General features: G+C 39.1%; 2 protein-coding genes across 7 annotated transcripts; one reads left to right on the top strand and one right to left on the bottom strand.

The window, feature by feature from the left end:
• The first annotated feature begins 16 nt into the window (after positions 1–16).
• On the top strand, positions 17–15,796 carry RnrL (Ribonucleoside diphosphate reductase large subunit). Of its 6 annotated transcripts, none has more exons than XM_087349348.1 (15): positions 17–72; positions 653–779; positions 6,245–6,333; positions 6,415–6,592; positions 8,038–8,198; positions 8,570–8,772; positions 9,587–9,812; positions 10,375–10,616; positions 11,495–11,696; positions 11,898–12,047; positions 12,595–12,816; positions 13,259–13,471; positions 14,041–14,136; positions 14,535–14,723; positions 15,413–15,796. In XM_087349348.1, the coding sequence occupies exons 3-15, from the start codon at positions 6,316–6,318 to the stop codon at positions 15,638–15,640; spliced, it is 2,328 nt and encodes a 775-aa protein (XP_087205474.1). In that variant the 5' UTR covers positions 17–72; positions 653–779; positions 6,245–6,315; the 3' UTR covers positions 15,641–15,796. The 6 variants fall into 6 exon arrangements, with proteins under 6 accessions (XP_087205474.1, XP_087205473.1, XP_087205472.1 ...); XM_087349347.1 differs by having other exon boundaries at positions 53–193; XM_087349346.1 differs by lacking the exon at positions 17–72 and adding an exon at positions 80–222.
• Positions 781–4,767, bottom strand: LOC110841397 (superoxide dismutase [Cu-Zn]). Its single transcript, XM_022086904.2, has 5 exons — positions 4,608–4,767; positions 3,271–3,340; positions 2,586–2,700; positions 1,824–1,990; positions 781–1,269 (listed from the first exon to the last, which is right to left on the bottom strand). Exons 1-5 carry the CDS (start codon positions 4,619–4,621, stop codon positions 1,006–1,008), a joined length of 630 nt encoding a protein of 209 aa, XP_021942596.2. The 5' UTR covers positions 4,622–4,767; the 3' UTR covers positions 781–1,005.
• Positions 15,797–18,236: the final 2,440 nt, after the last annotated feature.

The following is an 18,236-nucleotide window of genomic DNA, read 5'->3' as shown; positions in this document are numbered from 1 at the left end:
AACTACTGTAAAACGCAACCTGGCGGAGGAGCAGCAGTTGTGATGGGTCGTATGCACCACTCGTGTTTCCAGGCATGTGCTGTTTCAGATAAATAGTCCCTTCGGAACCACTCACCTACTGCCAGATCATGAGATCGAACATAATACTCTTTACATTTAATTTTTTCTAAAAATGGAATTATCTGGTAGAGAGGTAGGTTCAGGGCTGTCTTCATCATTGAGGTATAAAAACTGCTAAATCTCTTTTAACTATTGTATTGTAATGACCTTTGTTACAGGTGTGTCCATAAAAATAATATTCTAACGTTAATGCATCCAAAATTCCCCTAGAAATAAGTACAATGTATGTTCCAGTCTTGTCAGTGCTGGGGTCTTCCCAGTTTGAATCAAACCAGACCAAACCAGATTTTCTTAGGGAGGAAGCAGCAACATTTTCTTTCTTCTGCTGCCATCTTGCAGAATGGTTTATTTACAAAAAATAAACTTAAAGTAGTCTTTCTTTATATAGAAGAGAGAAAGATAACAGGATGGTCCCCGAATCTCACTACAAAATGGTTCAATAACTTGAAGTTAAAGGTTTGATTACAGTTCATTTTATCTGTACTTTGTGTGATTGGAGCATTATCACTAACAATTTCCTTGTTTACTCCAGACTCATCTCTCTCTTCGGTGATCTTCATCTTTGCACTGTGATGCTACAGAACTGTGTTCCAAAATCTTGCATAATGTTCTGGAAATAGCATGTCAATGCAGAAGAGAAGGGCAAACAGAATAACTATGTAAGTAACAAGTTTTAATTTTTTTGTCGACACTTTACAAAGATTGGTTATATATTTAGTTACATGCAGGGAACTGCGCTGAATGCTTTATGGAATACAAACTGAATTCAGCTGCTGTTAACCCACAGCCTTCTAATGTTACATACGTGAAGCATAAAAGCAAATCATTTTATTTTTAATTATAAAATATGTGAAATTCCATTTCCATCATCTTCAAGGTCGTTTATTAGTTAATAACTGCAACAATACAGCAGGCTAGTCGACCTCCAGCGTTCCCAGTCTTCAGAGACTCTTCATTGCCACCTTTTCCAAGATCATCCGTGCCCTCATGCACCACGAAAGCTCGACCCACAGCGTAACCCTCATCTCCAGGATGCAACGAGATCAATGTACCCTGTATTTGAATAGTGGCAATACCATATTCATTTGCCAGTATGTTTCCAAAATCTCCCGCATGGCGGACTGCATCATCTGGGCCACCATGAGTATGCTGTAAAGGTTTATTGCTATTAATATTGGAGATAAGCAGACGATACAACGTGTGGGAGAAGCGAAAGCTGTCACCAGAAATATAAAGTATTCAGATTGAAATTTAATGTGGAGTAGTGTTTTAAAAAAGTGAAATGTGAAATTTAATTCAATTCAATTCAGTAAATATTTGGAGTGAAATTACTCAATTCGTTGACGTCTTATCTGCTGAAATTTTCCGTAAGGAAATTTTGCACTCAATATGAGCTCCCATTATATAACTTTGCCTACGGTTTCCTGACCTTAGCACAAAATGTCCAGACTATTTTCAGCTTACTGACTTAAATGTGTTTTTCATACTTTTTTAAACACCAGATGCCCACCCAAATGCAATTGATTTTAAAAACTGATTATTTATATTTTAAAATGCAGATTGAATATTTATTCCTGCGTAGTAAAAATGATACTTCCCTAAAATTGTAATATGTCTGCTTCTTATATAATCCATCACCATTTTCCACCAACTTTGAGGCATGATGTGTCCGTAAGTTAACACAAAAATATCAGACAACTTACGTTGAATGGATTGAAATGTGGACCGGCTGCTTTGCAGTCATTGTCAGTGTTGCCATCACGATGAAGATGAAAACCATGCAGTCCTGGTGGTCTTAATCCTTGAATTGAAGCTGTTATTTCAACTGGATTATTTTGAGAAGCCTGACGTAAGCGTATCTCTCCAGAAACTGTTGTTTCAGACACAACATCGTAAGTTATAAGTCGGAAAAATGTTTTTCTCCCCATTTATTTAATTCAAAACCTCTTCTTTAAACTTGGGATGTAGAATGTTATATTGCAAACCCAAATTAAAATTTATATTCTATATTATATAATTTATATTACCCACTACAATATTTTATTCAATAATTTTCAAGTTATGAAATTACAATGGTGAAATGGTTCCTAAATTATCCTGAAATTATTTAAAGAATATTTGGGTGTGAAGCCTGGCCTCTCGCTCTGAGGCAGCCGCCCGCATTATGAGTTAACAGAAAGACTGCATATTTTACAAAAAAATTATTTTAAGTTGAGCATAAACTGTCATTTGTAAACAAAAGATGGCTTTGATGAAAAATAATTGACTGCGCGATCTTTATTTCTGGGGAAAAATACGTACCGATTAGTCATTTAAAATATGCAAGTGTCGAGGGATTACGTCAGCTGAATCCACCAGAGTTTCTCTGACTAGCACAAACAGCGGCTCTAATGGCGACCATGGTAGATTCAAACAATGTACTCTTTAATATTATAACGCTCAGATTACTGATTCTGATACTTTACCAGTGGAACCTGTAGAAGCGATCAAATAGCACACGGCTTCATTAGGGTATGTGAGGGGTGTCTGAGGCACTGTTGAGCCATATGACTGGTAACCGGGTAGAGTTTTCACCTGAGGCTAGAAAAAATAAGTACCCATGTGCAATTAAGAGTCGTGTTTTCAGATGTTTCCGGTTGTTATCAGTGTCCCATTTCACAGAAAGAGATAGGATGTAAGAAATTAATTAGTGGATAGATATATTTAATTAAGATACTGAACTGTCCTCCCGCAAATTCCCACTGCATTAGTCTTCCATATGCTTGTTTCTATTCTTTGAGAACTTATGTCTATTTTATATTTTAAGTAAAGCGCCACGTTTGCAAATCCACAATATAAAAAATTACCATCTAAATATAGTATTCAGTTTTCATCAGAATTAATCCCACCACCATAATTTTTTTTTTTTTAACTGATCCTGTAAATCTTGAAGATGGCCATCTTCTGGGTTCTGCACCCTGTAGTCTGGTAGAAGTTTACCAACGTTTCAGAGGTCCTTGCTGCCTCCGTCATCATCGCCCTGATAACAGAGTCAGCAAGGACCTCTGAAACGTCGGTAAACTTCTACCAGACTGCACGGCGCAACAACCCAGAAGACAGCCATCTTCAGACTCACTGCCGTGAAAACCTCAGATCCTACAACTCGTATACCTGTTGTAGATTAACGTAAGTTGGGCACTGGGCAGAAATCAGAGCCACGGACAGTAACAAGATCGGAATCCTGAAAAGAAAAGAAAAATCACATAATTGCCAAGTGTGAAGATGATTTTCTTCAGGGTGTTGTGCTGTGAAAACTGGTAGAAGTTTACTGACGTTTCAGGGATGATTGCTGCTTCCACCATACTCCTCCTGATGATGGAGGCAGTATCTCCGAAACGTCGATAAATTTCTACCATACTACATGGTGTAACATCCCAGATGACAATCATCTTCAAACAGAAAACAAGCTAACAAAAATATAGATAAAATGTGTAGCTACTTGTCACTTTACATTCTACTGAGTAGAATGTACTCAATTTGTGGGCCCCCGGGGAACAAACACTGATATGAGGGATGTGGATTCAAAGATCAATGCATTGTAGGGAGGTAAATCGTCAGCTTCACGCTGCGGCCTTCTTTGTATAATGTTTTTTGTTTGACTGTATGACGTGTTTTCTTCGTGAACAAATTTTGATTAGATGCTAGGGTCTAAGTTTGAACCCCGTTTTATATTTCTATGCCGTGTCGACCTGTTGAAGTGTTAGTTTTTCGAAAACCCAAATGGCTTCAAATTATTTCAGAAAGAGTGAGACTAGAACAACAATCGAGCTTTCGATTTCCGTAGTGCAGGCGACTGAGTTTTCTTGTTTTGTTTTTCGCCGCCCCCCCCCCCCCCCCCCCCACCCCGAAACTTCTTGGAAAAACGCAGGAATAGCGACTTAAAAATACGTTATCATGTCTTCCATCATAAGAATTTATGACCAGTCATTGACATTTAACCTATTATCTTTGCACTTACGTCACATGACGTCGTAAAATATCGAACAGGTCAAATCAAATGGCAAATCGCAAAGTACTCGAAACTTACATCATCACGGAACAGTACTTAAAGAATGTTGATTTGATTAGTCGAATTGATATTGGATTTATTATTACTTTGTACCTGAAATGGAAAGTTGTTTTCCTTAAAAACAGGTATATTTTTATTTTTTATTTGAACGCCTTGAAACATATGATAAAGTACATTATATATTGGTATTTTCAAACGTTTAACAGATCGATTTTTTTTTTCAAACTTCACACTTCTTCTTCATGATCTATTTTGAGAGGAGTGTTGTCAGAATCCTAAAATTAAGACGTCACATCTTGTTTGACAAGTAAATAGAATTTTACTATTTGTATTTGACATTTTTTTTTTCAAATTAGAGAACAACAGTGCTTTTTCTTTTAAAAATAACAATACCTTTAAGGACTATTATACTTGCACTACAAATTATTTTTCCACGTACCTTTGATCCTTCATACTGACAGTCTTCTTGTTCCTTGTAATGATAGATCTGATGTAACTGCAGTCTTGGCTTCCTCATTGTTTTTATACTGTTGTACTAGAACCTGTTTACCTTCGGGCACATGTGCAAAGCAGGCCTATGGTGAAATTTGCTATAGTTTTTGTTAGGAATGAAATATAACACTGACACATTTACTGTCGGTTGTGAAGAACAATGCACCAGATGTTTATGGGAGGTACTCAGTGGTGTCACATAAAAACATACCATAATTTAGCTCATCTTTGAGTTTTGAAAAAATGTCATAATTTGAAAGTATCGTCGTGCTTTACATAAAGTGTTTCAAGGCGATGTGTAATCTTCTAGACAGCAGGGTTTTGACCTTACCATATGATAACATTTCCCGTTTACTATCGTAGCAACTGATAGCCCATAGAAAGTACTTGTACACCCAAAAACTGTACAGTCTCTTGTTTTCGCAGGGATTATTGCCCTAGAAGTAAATAATTTAAAATATACTGTTTTTTATTTTCATGAATACTGGTTGTAATGAAGGTGTGGAAGTTAGCTCGGTCATGCAAAATAACACGTTCAAGAGTTGTGTAATAATTTGATCAACAGAGCTATTGATAATGGACTTCTGTTGCCTTTGAACCACTCATAGAGGACGGTGATGAGCAGTTCCCCTCAACATTAAGCTTAGATGTATCTCTGCATTGGCTACGTTGCCAGAGGTGCCAACTGTACGCCGACACTTTTGGCGCTAAAACTCATTGTTCAAGGGAAGGAAGAGTTGAGTGGTATTTTTCAGTTCGCTTAATATTTAAAAAAATAATTCAGAATGGTTATAGAAAAGTGCGGAAAGATGTTTGTTATAAAGAGAGGTAAGGGTCAATTACTTTTAGGTAACACCCATTTCGTAGACAAGGGTAGCCGTAAATTCATTGAGGGACGTGGGTATTATGCTTGGTTAGGAGTCGTTTCTACGCATAAATTTGGAGTAGAAAAGACGCGTAAATGTTTGTAATTAAAAGAGGTAAGAGAGGAGAAGTTTGATTCAAAGAATAAAAAACGTAATCTTTCTACCATCCAGTAATACTAGCCGGAACCTCCTAATAATCTGAGTTATTCCACTATCAACCATCATTATAGAACACTTTCACCTCTGTATTTCAACTGAAACTATCAAATAGCCCTCACATTTCGCCCAATTTACAAAATAATAGACATACATTCAGAGACGAATCAGATGTTCCTAACCTAACTTCCTGTGGTTGATCAAGTATTATTAGTCCTGGTTCAAACACAGCCTGTTTAATCACATGTAATAGGCAGTTATTACATTCAGTATTGATTAGGAATGTTAAAAGTAACTGCTGGAAAAATGAAAAATTGGCATGCTGAAGAGATGAGAAAGAAAGGTCAGTGGAAGAGATAGTATCTCAGTTTTTGGACATTTGAACTGTAATGAGAAACCTAACATTACGTAGTCTGTACGTGTCATTTAGCCAAACACAGTTGTTCGCTTAGTCTGTAACAGCTACCGTTTTCAATTCACGTCTGTACCTGTAAATGTTATAGGCCTAGTTAAAATTATCTACTTACATATGATAATTAGGATTTAATATAATATTTCCCAGGTGGACGTAAGGAGGAAGTTCATTTTGACAAAATTACGACAAGAATTGTGAAGCTGTGCTACGGGCTGGACATGGACTACCTTGACCCAGTAAGTAGTGGTACATGCACATGATGGCGTAATATTGGATTGTCTGTACGGATTGAATAAATGAAGCATTGCTCTTTGCAGCCAGTGATCACAATGAAAGTGGTTAATGGTTTGTATTCCGGTGTAACAACAGTGGAACTGGATAACCTGGCCGCTGAGACTGCTGCTACCATGACAACCAAGCATCCGGATTACGCGATTCTTGCAGCCAGAATTGCCGTCTCCAATCTACATAAGGAAACCAAAAAGACTTTTAGTGGTAGGTAAAATAGGGAGGTTATGAGAGAACAAGTATTTTAAATTTAAAAAAAAAATGGTAAAATTTATTGTAGTCATTCCCTACTCTTCCATTAGCGTGACGGAACTTGTGCAAGACTTGGCTCCTTTACTTTTGTAGAAAGAGCCCCATTGAATTGGAGGCTGGGAGGGTATCAGAGCTCGTCTGGACCTCGTGTTGAGAGAAATCCCTTTCCATACCCGGAATTTAAATCCAGTTATTCTACCGACTGAGCTGTTCTGACTCAATAGCGTTATGAAGTGTCTTTGAACAACGTTAGGAATATGGTTTGTCTGGTCTAAATTCTTTAATCAAAGACGTGCAACATGCAAGTAAATCTCCCAAAATCTGAAAGTTTATATGTTTTTATAATATGTGTGTACTGTGTGATTGTTACGGCTAAGTGGTCATGTTCAGAAGGTCTTAGTTCCCTTCTTGATCCAGAGACTGGCTATCCTGACTGATGTTTTTCGTGTTTTTCCTTAGTTCCTCCAGGCAAATGCCAGGATAGTACCTTAAATAGGCATGACAGTGTGATTAAATATGAGCCGGGATAGCTCAGTCAGTATAGTGACTAGCTACGGGCTGGACGACCGGGGTTCGATCCCCGACGGGGGCAGAGGATTTTTCCTCTGGCCTCTGCGTCCCGGCTCTGAGGCCCACCCAGCCTCCTCCACAATGGGTACCCGGGTTCTTTCCCCCGGGGGTAAAGCCGGCCGGGGCGTGATGCTGACCACTCACCCCCATCTAGTGCCGAGGTCAAGGAAGAGAGGAGCTATACCTCCGCTCACCCCAAGAGCCTTTATGGCACGTAGGGGGACAAACTTTACTTTTAGTGTGGTTAAATAAATCACAAGTAAACAAAACATGTCATGCAGGTAACATTCTGGAATTTTATTTCAGTGGACTCTGTTTAATTCTTCCGTCAGATTACTGTATATCCTGATAGGTTATTTGTGGCATTCCTGTCTCCAGTAAAATTCTGATTTAGCGTGTGTTCAAATAGACCGTGCGTAGTTCCACGTCTCTACCAACTGACCATTCAAAATTATCCTCTCATCACTTCAATTGAATAATTAAAACAAAAAATTTGTAAATTTGTTGTGTTAAGTCAGTACAGAACAAGGTGGAGTCATTTCAGAGGATTATTTTTAATGAAATATAGGACAAATTAAGAAAAATACAGATTTACTCCTCCTTTATCTTGCGTGTGGATATTTTATTCACCCTTAACGGTCACCAACAGGCGACTGCTGTGAAACGCAAAAATCAGGTTACTCTTTTTTGCTTTTGTTCTCGTGTACTTTCAAGCATTATAAGCTTATTGTAGTGTTTGAGGTTCTCATGGCGGCGAGTCTGGGGATGGCCGTCTTCTGGGTTCTTCGTATGCTACGAGTTGAGACCACGCTGATTGATTTTATTTGCAGATGTAATGGATGACTTATACAAAATGAAACATCCAAAAACTAAATTACCATCACCAATGATATCTGATAATCACCACGCCATCATCATGAAGAATGCGGATCGGCTCAACTCTGCCATTATATATGACAGAGATTTCAGTTACAACTATTTTGGTTTTAAGGTAATTTATTCCTAGCTTTGGAATTTCTCTGAAATGCTGTATTGATACAATATTGCAAACAGATGATATTACTACAGTTCTTGATTATAAATTTTAATTTGTTTGTAATAGTAACTAATTAAATTATTATTATTTATAGATAACTACTGTATGGGAAGATTATTTTAATTGCATTCAATAGGATTTACTGCTGCAAAAAATACTGATTTCAAAATTAATTTCTGTTCACGAACGTATGGGAAGTTCATTATGTGATTGAAATATTTACAGTTTATCTGTCAGCTTTAGCTCTGAGTTTTGCTTTCATAATTGCCAAATCTTATAACATTATTGGTACAATAATCAGGATCGTGTATGCGAAATTTGTACAGACGCTGGAGCGTTCCTACCTTCTCCGCATCGACGGAAAAGTGGTAGAAAGACCTCAGCACATGTTGATGCGGGTTTCTGTGGGTATCCATGATGAGGATGTGGATGCAGCCATTGAGACATATAACCTGATGTCAGAACGCATATTCACTCACGCGTCACCTACCCTGTTCAGCTCTGCTACTCCACGACCCCAGTTGTCTAGGTACATTAATTTTTTCATTTCTACTTTTTTTTAACTGGTTTTGTCGTACGTGCATATAGGGTACATGTCACTGCAAATTATACATTTTTGTTGTTGTTTGTATACCTTTTATTATGATACCATTTATGTGTACATACAGAATATCCTGGATTGACCGTGTAACCAACAAAAAAGTTCTTGAGAAACTCCGCAAAGACGTCGAGGTTGTTGACACCATAAAAAAGAGAAAGTTGGAATATTACGGTCATATCACGAGAAATGGTGATAGATACGGGCTGCTTCAGCTGATAATCCAGGGGAAAAGTATTTGGAAAGAGGGGGCCTGGCAGGCCAAGAATCTCCTGGCTTCAGAACCTAAAAACTTGGTTCTCGATGTCCACTGGAGGGCTGATTCAAGTAGCAGTCAGTAAAGCTCAAATTGCTATGCTGATCGGAGCGGATAGGCACTTTAAGAAGATTCATTTTGAACACTGATATGGATGCGTTGTTTGAACAGTGTATTTAATTAGCCTTTTTTAACGTTACCGCTTGACTCCATTAGTTTTATTTTAAATTTAAATACCCAGAAACTGAGCCGATAGCAACACACACTGTCTTATATGGAATGGCCGAAATACTGAAATTTTCACCAAAGATTTGTTTTGCTTGTAATTTTCAAAACAAATGTTTCACATACTGATAATTTTTAGTTCTGATTGTACATGGATTAAAATTAAATTTACTTTTCACATTGATACAAATGTACATTTTTAAACATGTATGTTTACTTGATTTGGTTTTAATATTAAAATTTGATAAAAAAATTATGTTACAGTTGTTTCTTGCTGGCAATGAAGGACGACAGCATTGAGGGAATTTATGACACACTGAAACAATGTGCACTGATTTCTAAGTCTGCTGGTGGAATCGGACTCCACATCCATAATATCCGCGCTACAGGCTCGTATATAGCTGGCACCAATGGCACTTCGAATGGCATTGTGCCTATGTTGAGAGTTTATAACAACACAGCACGATATGTGGACCAAGGTGGCAATAAGGTGTGGAACAGTAAAATTGCATGTTTTTCATTATCACAGCTGTGGAGCCATTTAGTTCATGCCCAGAGTAATCCATGTGGAATTTGTGGTGGATGTGGTGCCCATGATTTATGAGTATAAGTGTTTAATTGATGGTCCTGCGCGGTCTGAGGCATCATGCTTCGGACTGGTGATATGGAATCCGCGCTGGTTCGAGTCTCGGGGAAGAAGAAATTTTCTCATGAGCTTTCGACCGGTGCCAACCCAACATCGTGAGGAAATTGGGGAGCTACAATGAGTAGCGTAATCCGGTCAGGAAAACTAGCAATGGCTGGGGGTTCGTCGTGCTGACCACGCGTCACCCTGTATCTGGTTGGATGATCGTTCACCTCTGCTTAGGCATGTGAACGAGAGGCCAGCAGCCAGCTAGTCGGCTTTGGCTCTCAGAGGGCTGTTACGCCACGGATTATTATTTATTTAATCGATGGTTAAAGAATTCATCACTTATCGAGACCAGTTGATATTCCTAGAACATATTGCTTTATTATTTGTGATGAGTATGTGTGTTCTATCTCATTTTCAGCGTCCAGGAGCATTTGCCATTTATCTGGAACCCTGGCATGCAGATGTGTTTGAGTTTCTTGACCTGAAGAAAAACACGGGGAAAGAGGAAATTCGAGCTCGGGATCTTTTCTATGCTCTGTGGATTCCTGATCTATTTATGAAGCGAGTGAAGAACAACGAGATGTGGAGTCTGATGTGTCCGCATGCTTGTCCTGGACTTTCAGACTGCTGGGGTGACAAGTTTGATGACTTGTATACTAAGTATGTCAGATAGAATTAGAAAAACTCTGTTTACTAGTGTAATGAAGTACGTTCTTTATTCAATTCAATTCAATTCATTTATTATCCAAGGAATAACAGAAACCCAATTTTCTCACTATTTTCTTGTAAATTACAGTGCAATAGTGTGTGTATATACAACATGTTTAAAAAACAGTATATAAATTTCTAATTTTATCCTCTCTTGTATGAGTAGACATGTTTGTAAACATTATAAACATAAAGAACTGTATTTTTTCCACGGTAAAAAATTATTTTTACAGAAGTTGGTAAAGTCCATGCAGAGCAAATTGCACGCTTGAAGGCCGTGAAAGGACATTGTCCTCCTCATATTGTGCAGCTCTGAGTCACTAATCGTCGCCCTCAGTAGACTAGTAGTTAGCGTGCTCGGCACTGGACCCATGGTTCGCGGGTTCAAACCCAGCTGAGGTCGATGGATTTTTAAAGGTGATAAGAATCCGTAGCACAACTTCCTTCAGAGGGGAAGTAAAGCCAGCAGTCTCGTGTCGTAGATTTACGGCATGTAAAAGAACCTTATGAGCATGAACGAGATGTTTCGTAAGCAATATTCAACGGCCATTTCTCACCCAAGTCTCTCCTGATTATCTACTAGATGGCTCTGGCAGTCAAATCGGGATTGAGTAGAAATTGTGCAGTCAGTGGGCTCGTCACTCGCTACTCACAAATGCACGCTTCAAAGACTAGGAAACCTCTGTAGAGGTAGCCAAGACCCACACCAGGTTTTTTCTTATTTCTTAAAGTCTGTGGTTATGGAATGGACCTTTGAGATTCCATTAATGTGGGTATTGAGCAGGTTTTCGTTTAAATATAAATATACACGACTTCTTTTGTCTTATTAGGTATGAGTCGGAAGGTCGATTCATGAGACAAGTGAAAGCACAGGCACTTTGGAGTGCCATCTGCGAGTCTCAGATCGAGACTGGCACACCATATATTCTGTATAAGGACGCGTGCAACCGGAAATCAAACCAGCAGAACCTTGGCACTCTCAAATGTAGCAATTTATGCACTGAGATTGTGGAATACACATCACCCACGGAGGTAAGCTAAATATTGAAGTCACGTCTCAAAATATACCTCGCACATGTGAGGCAGCTGTAATGAGGTTTTCGTCTGTAATCCTGTTATCTCGCTTTATTTGCATTGTGGGTTGATGATCCGGTACTGTTTAAAGTGAAATAACCTTGTATCGCCTTTCTGATGACGCTGGTGTGTTGAAATGCACTGTGTAATGTATTTCAGGTAGCAGTGTGCAACTTGGCATCTATCGCTGTTAACATGTTTGTATGCCCAGACAAGACATATGACTTCGCCAGATTGAAAGAAGTTTCGAAGATAGTGGCCAGGAACCTGAACAAAATAATCGATGTTAACTACTATCCAGTTCCTGAGGTATGTCGAGCGACACGGGGTGCCCACACACATCTAGAAAAACCGATAACTTGATACGAGTTTACGTAGGTGCCTGAAAGCCATTTCCAGATTTTTATGTGCCCCCCCCCCCCCCCCCCCCCCCGAAATTATTCAATTTATGATTCATTGTAATTTACATTTAAAGTTTCTCATTTGAAAGTTTTCCATTGTATTTTTACTTCTTTTATCTTAGTTTTAAATTTCCCTCATATAAGATTTTCCTCGATTGATTTTTCAAAAGCCAGTTATTGCCGTGAAAAATAGTAAGTGGGCATTTCTTCTGTATGCGAAATATGCATTGTACGGTTATTTTAAATTTAGGGGAGATTTTAAATTCTCACTTCGACGATTATGAAGATGGCTGTCTTCTGTTGTGCAGTGCCATGTGGTGTGGTAGATATTGGCATTCGTCACCCTGATGATGGAGGCAGTAAGGTCATCAGTATCTAGCAGACTGCACTGTGCTATGTCCTAGAAGACCGATGATCATATTTGAAATTTATTTGAATATAAATTCTTTTCATAGGCACAGAAATCCAACCTTCGTCATCGTCCGCTTGGCATTGGCATACAAGGTTTGGCAGATGCGTTCATCTGCTTGAGATTACCATTTGACAGTGAAGAGGCACAGAAGCTAAATCAGCAGATATTTGAGACTATTTACTACGGGGCTTTGGAGGCAAGTTGTGAACTTGCCGAGAAACGGGGCCCATATGAGACTTACGAAGGCTGTCCAGTGAGCAAAGGGGTGTGTTTTCTTTTTTGTACTCATAGATTGTAAACTGAACATTGTATCTTCAAAGTGACCAGTCCTTAAAGCATCTAGTGATGATTTTAAGATATTATGAGACATCCGACGTTCTCTACAGTACCAAATATGAGATAACTCCGCATATCAATTTTATGCTACGATTTGGTGGAAATCGCTAAATTTTCTGTAAAATAGACATAGCATTGCATAGCATATTTGAGGGTTTTGCGTGATTCTCAGAATAAACAGCAATTATTTATTTTTCCACAAACAGCGTTAATAAGTTGACCTTTGTAGTGGAGCCACAGTGTGTTTTCTTTGCTGTAAGAATCAGATTTTTAAATATTATTTAGAAGCGCGGGTTGACTCGTTCTTTCCGATTTGTCCTGCAGTTCTGTATACATTGTCGTAATACTGCCGGTATTGTATGTTACTTCAGATACTTCAGTACGACATGTGGGATGTTGAGCCTACGTCTTTATGGGACTGGGCAGACCTGAAACGTCGTATTGCGAAACACGGCGTTCACAACTCGCTTTTACTCGCGCCAATGCCGACAGCTTCAACGGCTCAAATCCTTGGAAACAACGAGTCATTTGAACCGTATACAACAAATATCTACACTAGACGTGTGCTGTCCGGAGAGTTTCAGGTTAGTGGAGAGATTTGGCAGTGAGTTCAAGAATACTTTGAAGCCTCTTCGAGGACTCCGAGAGGGAGCAATAGTGCACCGCCAGAACCAACCAGACCACTAATCTGGCCCTTTTCAGGGTCCCGATCACATTCAACCGAACTCCCATGTCCCACCTGACGCACTTCCTGAGCTCCCCTTCTCCCTTTCCTTTCTCTCCGTCTCTCACACTCGCCCACACGGAACCAGTTTATCGCTTACATATTAGTTTCCTGTATAATTATGTTGGAAGACGTCTTGCTTATTATCAGAAAAATTAAATATTTTCAGAAAGTTTGGATAGGACTTCAGATTGGTCCTCAAGTAATTGAAAATAAGTTATAAGCATCTTAAAGTAATTCTCGATGACATGAATTTGTTGCATCCTGGAGGAGGTTAATTTTATCGCAACTGTCGCATCGTATTTTAACACTTGGATTAGTCGAAAATTCCGCTACCCACATTTAACTGTAGCAGGCATTCGCCGTGATCTCTCGAAGCGCATCATGGGGTCGTACTGTAAGTTACAGTTACGCTGTATCTTTACTTAGGTCGTGAATCATCATTTACTCCGGGACCTGACGAAACTCGGGCTATGGAGTGAGGACATGAAGAATGAGATTATTGCAAACGGAGGCTCGGTTCAGGTAAGAGTATGAATAAACGTACATTTTAGAGGAGTAATTTGTAAGAGGTAGGATAACTGACTGGTGAATATTTTCGGCATTTTTCTTCGTCTGTTAGTTTAAAAGCACTCAATGTTTATAAATTTTTGTTAAAATGTAGCTGGTTTGAATTAAATAAGAAACACAATTTTATTAAATTTTTAAGTGAATATTAAGTTAATATAAGGTAGAAAAATTTTCAGAACTTGCTCAGTGTTGATGTTCTGTCGTGTTATGTGGACTTGTAGATAGGTGTATGCCACACAGCATCAGAACCTGTAAGAAAAATATCTTTATCACTTTCCTGGCTGAAAAAAAATGTTTGAAAATGTCTGCTTTATGACTGTCCACGCAACCTTGAATATTTGTTTCGTGTTTAGGATATTGATGGAATTCCGGATGATATTAAGGCCCTCTACAAAACGGTGTGGGAAATCCCGCAGAAAACTATAATCAAAATGGCTGCTGACCGAGGTGCGTTCATTGACCAGAGCCAGTCCCTGAACATTCATATTGCCGAACCGAACTACGGAAAATTGACGTCTATGCACTTCTACGCATGGAGCTTGGTAAGTCGTAATGGCGGTTAAGGCTCTTTATACACTAAAACCCTGCCCTCGGCTTTCTCTGTGTAAATGTCTGAATAGAAATAAAAATGTTGGTCTTTATATACACATCCTTTTTAATAGCAAGTCTTAAGTACTTAATTATATTGAAGAAGTTAATATTAGATTATGTTCATGAAATGCTCGATCTCATTCAGTTAGAAACTTTTGTCTTATTTTAAATTATAAAATGTACAATACTACAGTTTTCTATTGGTTTCAAGCCTGGTCCATCACTTATAGTGAAAAACATGGATCGAAGGTACTTGAGATGTAAGTGATCTTAAACCCTTCCAAAATGGATGCTAACTGTGATTTTGAGTTGAATATATCATTAACATCGTCCATTCTATCGTTCAAGTCTTCCAGTCTGTAAGAAAATCAATACTGATTTTTCGCTGAAGACTTTTGTGTGATCAGGTATGAAAAATTTATATTTTAATTTGTTTATTTGTGGTCAAGAAATTTTCTAAGTACGCTGAAAATACCAACGCGATGCTGATGCAATTGTTTTAAGACGATGATTTCAAAAGGAATGAAACCGGCCAATACCACTCTGCTATATTTCTTAGTTCTTTGATGCTGATACCCGTGTCTGGTTTTGGCTTCTGTTGACTGTTGCGCATTAATTACATTTGTATTGCAACTTCCAGGGCCTGAAGACTGGTATGTACTACCTGAGGACCAAACCGGCAGCAACTGCATATCAAGTTACAGTCGACAAGACAAAACTGAACCGCGGCACTAATGCAGCAGCAAATTATGGAGGGGGAAACGGAGTGAATGTTGAAGAAAGAAACGAACGAGAAGATGGCTTCAATTTGGATGCAATGGTTTGCTCACTTCAGAACAAAGATGAATGTCTAATGTGTGGTTCCTAGATTAGAATATACTAAAAAGGCCAGTGGTATGTAAACAAACAGATTTTAAATCTTGTGTAACTTTGAGGGGAGGGGGGCCTAGATCTGGATTTTGTAAATTTAGGCCTGAAAAATTATATGGCATGAAAACAAAAATGCAGCTTCTTATATTTCTTACTTATTTCTTTGAAGTTGAATTTTTGAAGAAACAAAATTAGTTTCGTGCGCATTTGGAAAATTTCCAGCAATTTTCTATTTTTCGAAAAATCTTGAAAAATTTAAATAAATTTCAAAATTCTCCCCACCCAATCCCTGCCACAACCGGTGTCTGCATGACCCGGTCTCTGCTGCACCGTCTCTGACTGACCCGGAGTCTGCCGGACTAGGTCTCTGCACCAACCGTTCTCTCTATTACTCTGCCAGGACATCTCTCCAGGGACCTGGTTCAACGCACAGTGTAGGGCACAGACCGAGTCAAGCAGAGACGGGGTGAAGCACAGTCAGTCAATCAGAGGCACAGAACGTGCCAGACACAGCTGGGTGGGGCACAGACCGATTTAGCATACACTGGTTGAAGAAGAGGCAAAGTCTGGCAGATGCCAGGTGTTGAAGTTACCGTGTCCGGTATTGACCAGTTATAATAGGTATCGTGTAAGGAAAACTTTGAAAAACTTTGAAAATTTTTGAAAAATCGAAAAACCAAAAAAATTTGAAAAATTTCACATTCAAAATTTTCCAAAAAATTTGGTTTTGTGCGCTTTTCAGACAATTTCCAGCATTTTTTATTTTTCGAAAATTTTGAATATTTTTTCTAATATCTGAACAAAGAGATGCCTGCCAAACTCGGTCAGTGCCTCCACCTGTCTCTGCCGGACTCGGCCTCTATTACACCAGGTTGCTGCCTGTCTCGGTGTCTGCAACAACCGCCCTCTGTAGGTCCGTCAGCCTCACGTGTTGTCTGCCGCTTCTGGGCTTCTCAGAGACATGTAATACAGAGACCGGTCTGTGCAGAGCCCGAGTGAGGCACAGACCGCATTCGTCAGAGACACAGTACATCAGAAACTGTCCGAGAGAGACCGGTTTTGCAAGGCATCAGATGGTGGAATTTTGAAAAATTTCAAAATTTTCAATAAATCAAAAAATGCTGGAAATTGTCCAAAAAGCGCACAACACCTAAAAAATTGAAAAATTTCAACTTAATTTTTTTCAAATATTTTCAAAAAATGTTGGTTTTGTGCGCTTTTCAGGCAATTTCCAACACTTTTTGATTTTTCGAAAATTTTCAAAAAAATTTCAAAGGTCTCCTCAAGAGATGCATGCCAGGCTCGCTGAATGCCACATCCTGTCTCTCTCGGACTCGGCCTCTATCTCACCCAGTTGCTACGTGCCTCGGTGACTGCAACAACCGGCCTCTGCAGGACTGATCTCTGCATGTCGGTGACTGCCTCACGTGTTGCCTACAGCACCTGGTCTTGTCAGAGACATCACGTCAGAGCCGTCTTACAGAGACCGGTCCGAGCAGAGCCGGAGTCAGGCGCAGACCGCATTCGTCAGACAGTACAGCACTCCGACAGAGACTGGGTCTGGAAGGCATCAGATGGTGGAATTTTGAAAAATTTCAAAAAATGCTGCAAATTGTCCAAAAAGCGCACAAAACCAAAATTTTTTGAAAAATTCTGAATTCAAAATTTTTGTCGAAAATTTCGATAATTTTTAGTTTTCTTCGCGTTTCACGCCATTTGCAGCCACTTTTATTTTTTTAAAAATTTCGACAATTTTTGAAAATTTCAATTTTTTGGAAAATTTCCAAAAAATCAAAAAACGTGGGAAATCGTCCAAAACGCGCACAAAACTAAGAATTTTTGAAAATTTTCAACTTTTAATTTTCCTTCGAATTTTCCGAAAATTTTTGGTTTTGTGCGCATTTCAGAGGGTTTGCAGCGTTTTTTGATTTTTCGAAAAATTTGAAATTTTTTTCATCTAAATTTGACTTGGCCCATCCCTATCAGGACTAGACTCCGCCGGACTGTCTATTTCACACAGTCTCAGCCGTACACAGTCTGTGAGTCAACCGGTATCTGCTGTACACGGTGTGTGTTTCACCAGGTCAGTGCTTGACTCCGTCTCTGGTTAACAAGGTCTCAGCGTCACTCGTCATTTGCCTCACCGGTCTCTGCTTGATGCGGTGTGTGGATCAGCCTGTACATGCTTGACTCGGTCTCTGTCTCACCCGATCTGTGCTTCCCATTTTCTGTGACTTCGCCTCACTCTGTCTCACACTTCTCTGCTTGTTTCGGGCTGTGCCTCACCCGGTCTCTGCTGAACCAGGTCTTTGCACAGACGGCCTGGCATATGTCGGGTGATACAGAGAACGTATCTTGCAGAGAGCGAGTTCGTTAGACACCGCGTCCGACAGAGAAAGGGACGTGCAAAGACCGGTCCCGGCCTGGATATTATGGAGAAACTTGACACAAATTATAAAAAATTTCGAAAATCTTGAAAATTTTTAGTTTTCTTCGCGATTCACGCCATTTGCAGCCATTTTTAATTTTTTTAAAATTTCGACAATTTTTGAAAATTGTCAAAGGGGTACCCCTTTGAGAAATTTCAATTTTTT

This window comes from Zootermopsis nevadensis, unplaced genomic scaffold (genome assembly GCF_977971745.1).
Source record: "Zootermopsis nevadensis isolate Lab colony 2312 unplaced genomic scaffold, Znev_1.0 Znev_ptg000016l, whole genome shotgun sequence".
NCBI classification, from domain to species: domain Eukaryota; kingdom Metazoa; phylum Arthropoda; class Insecta; order Blattodea; family Termopsidae; genus Zootermopsis; species Zootermopsis nevadensis.
Note: the sequence above shows the minus strand (reverse complement) of the source record. Positions and strands in the feature narration are given on the sequence as shown.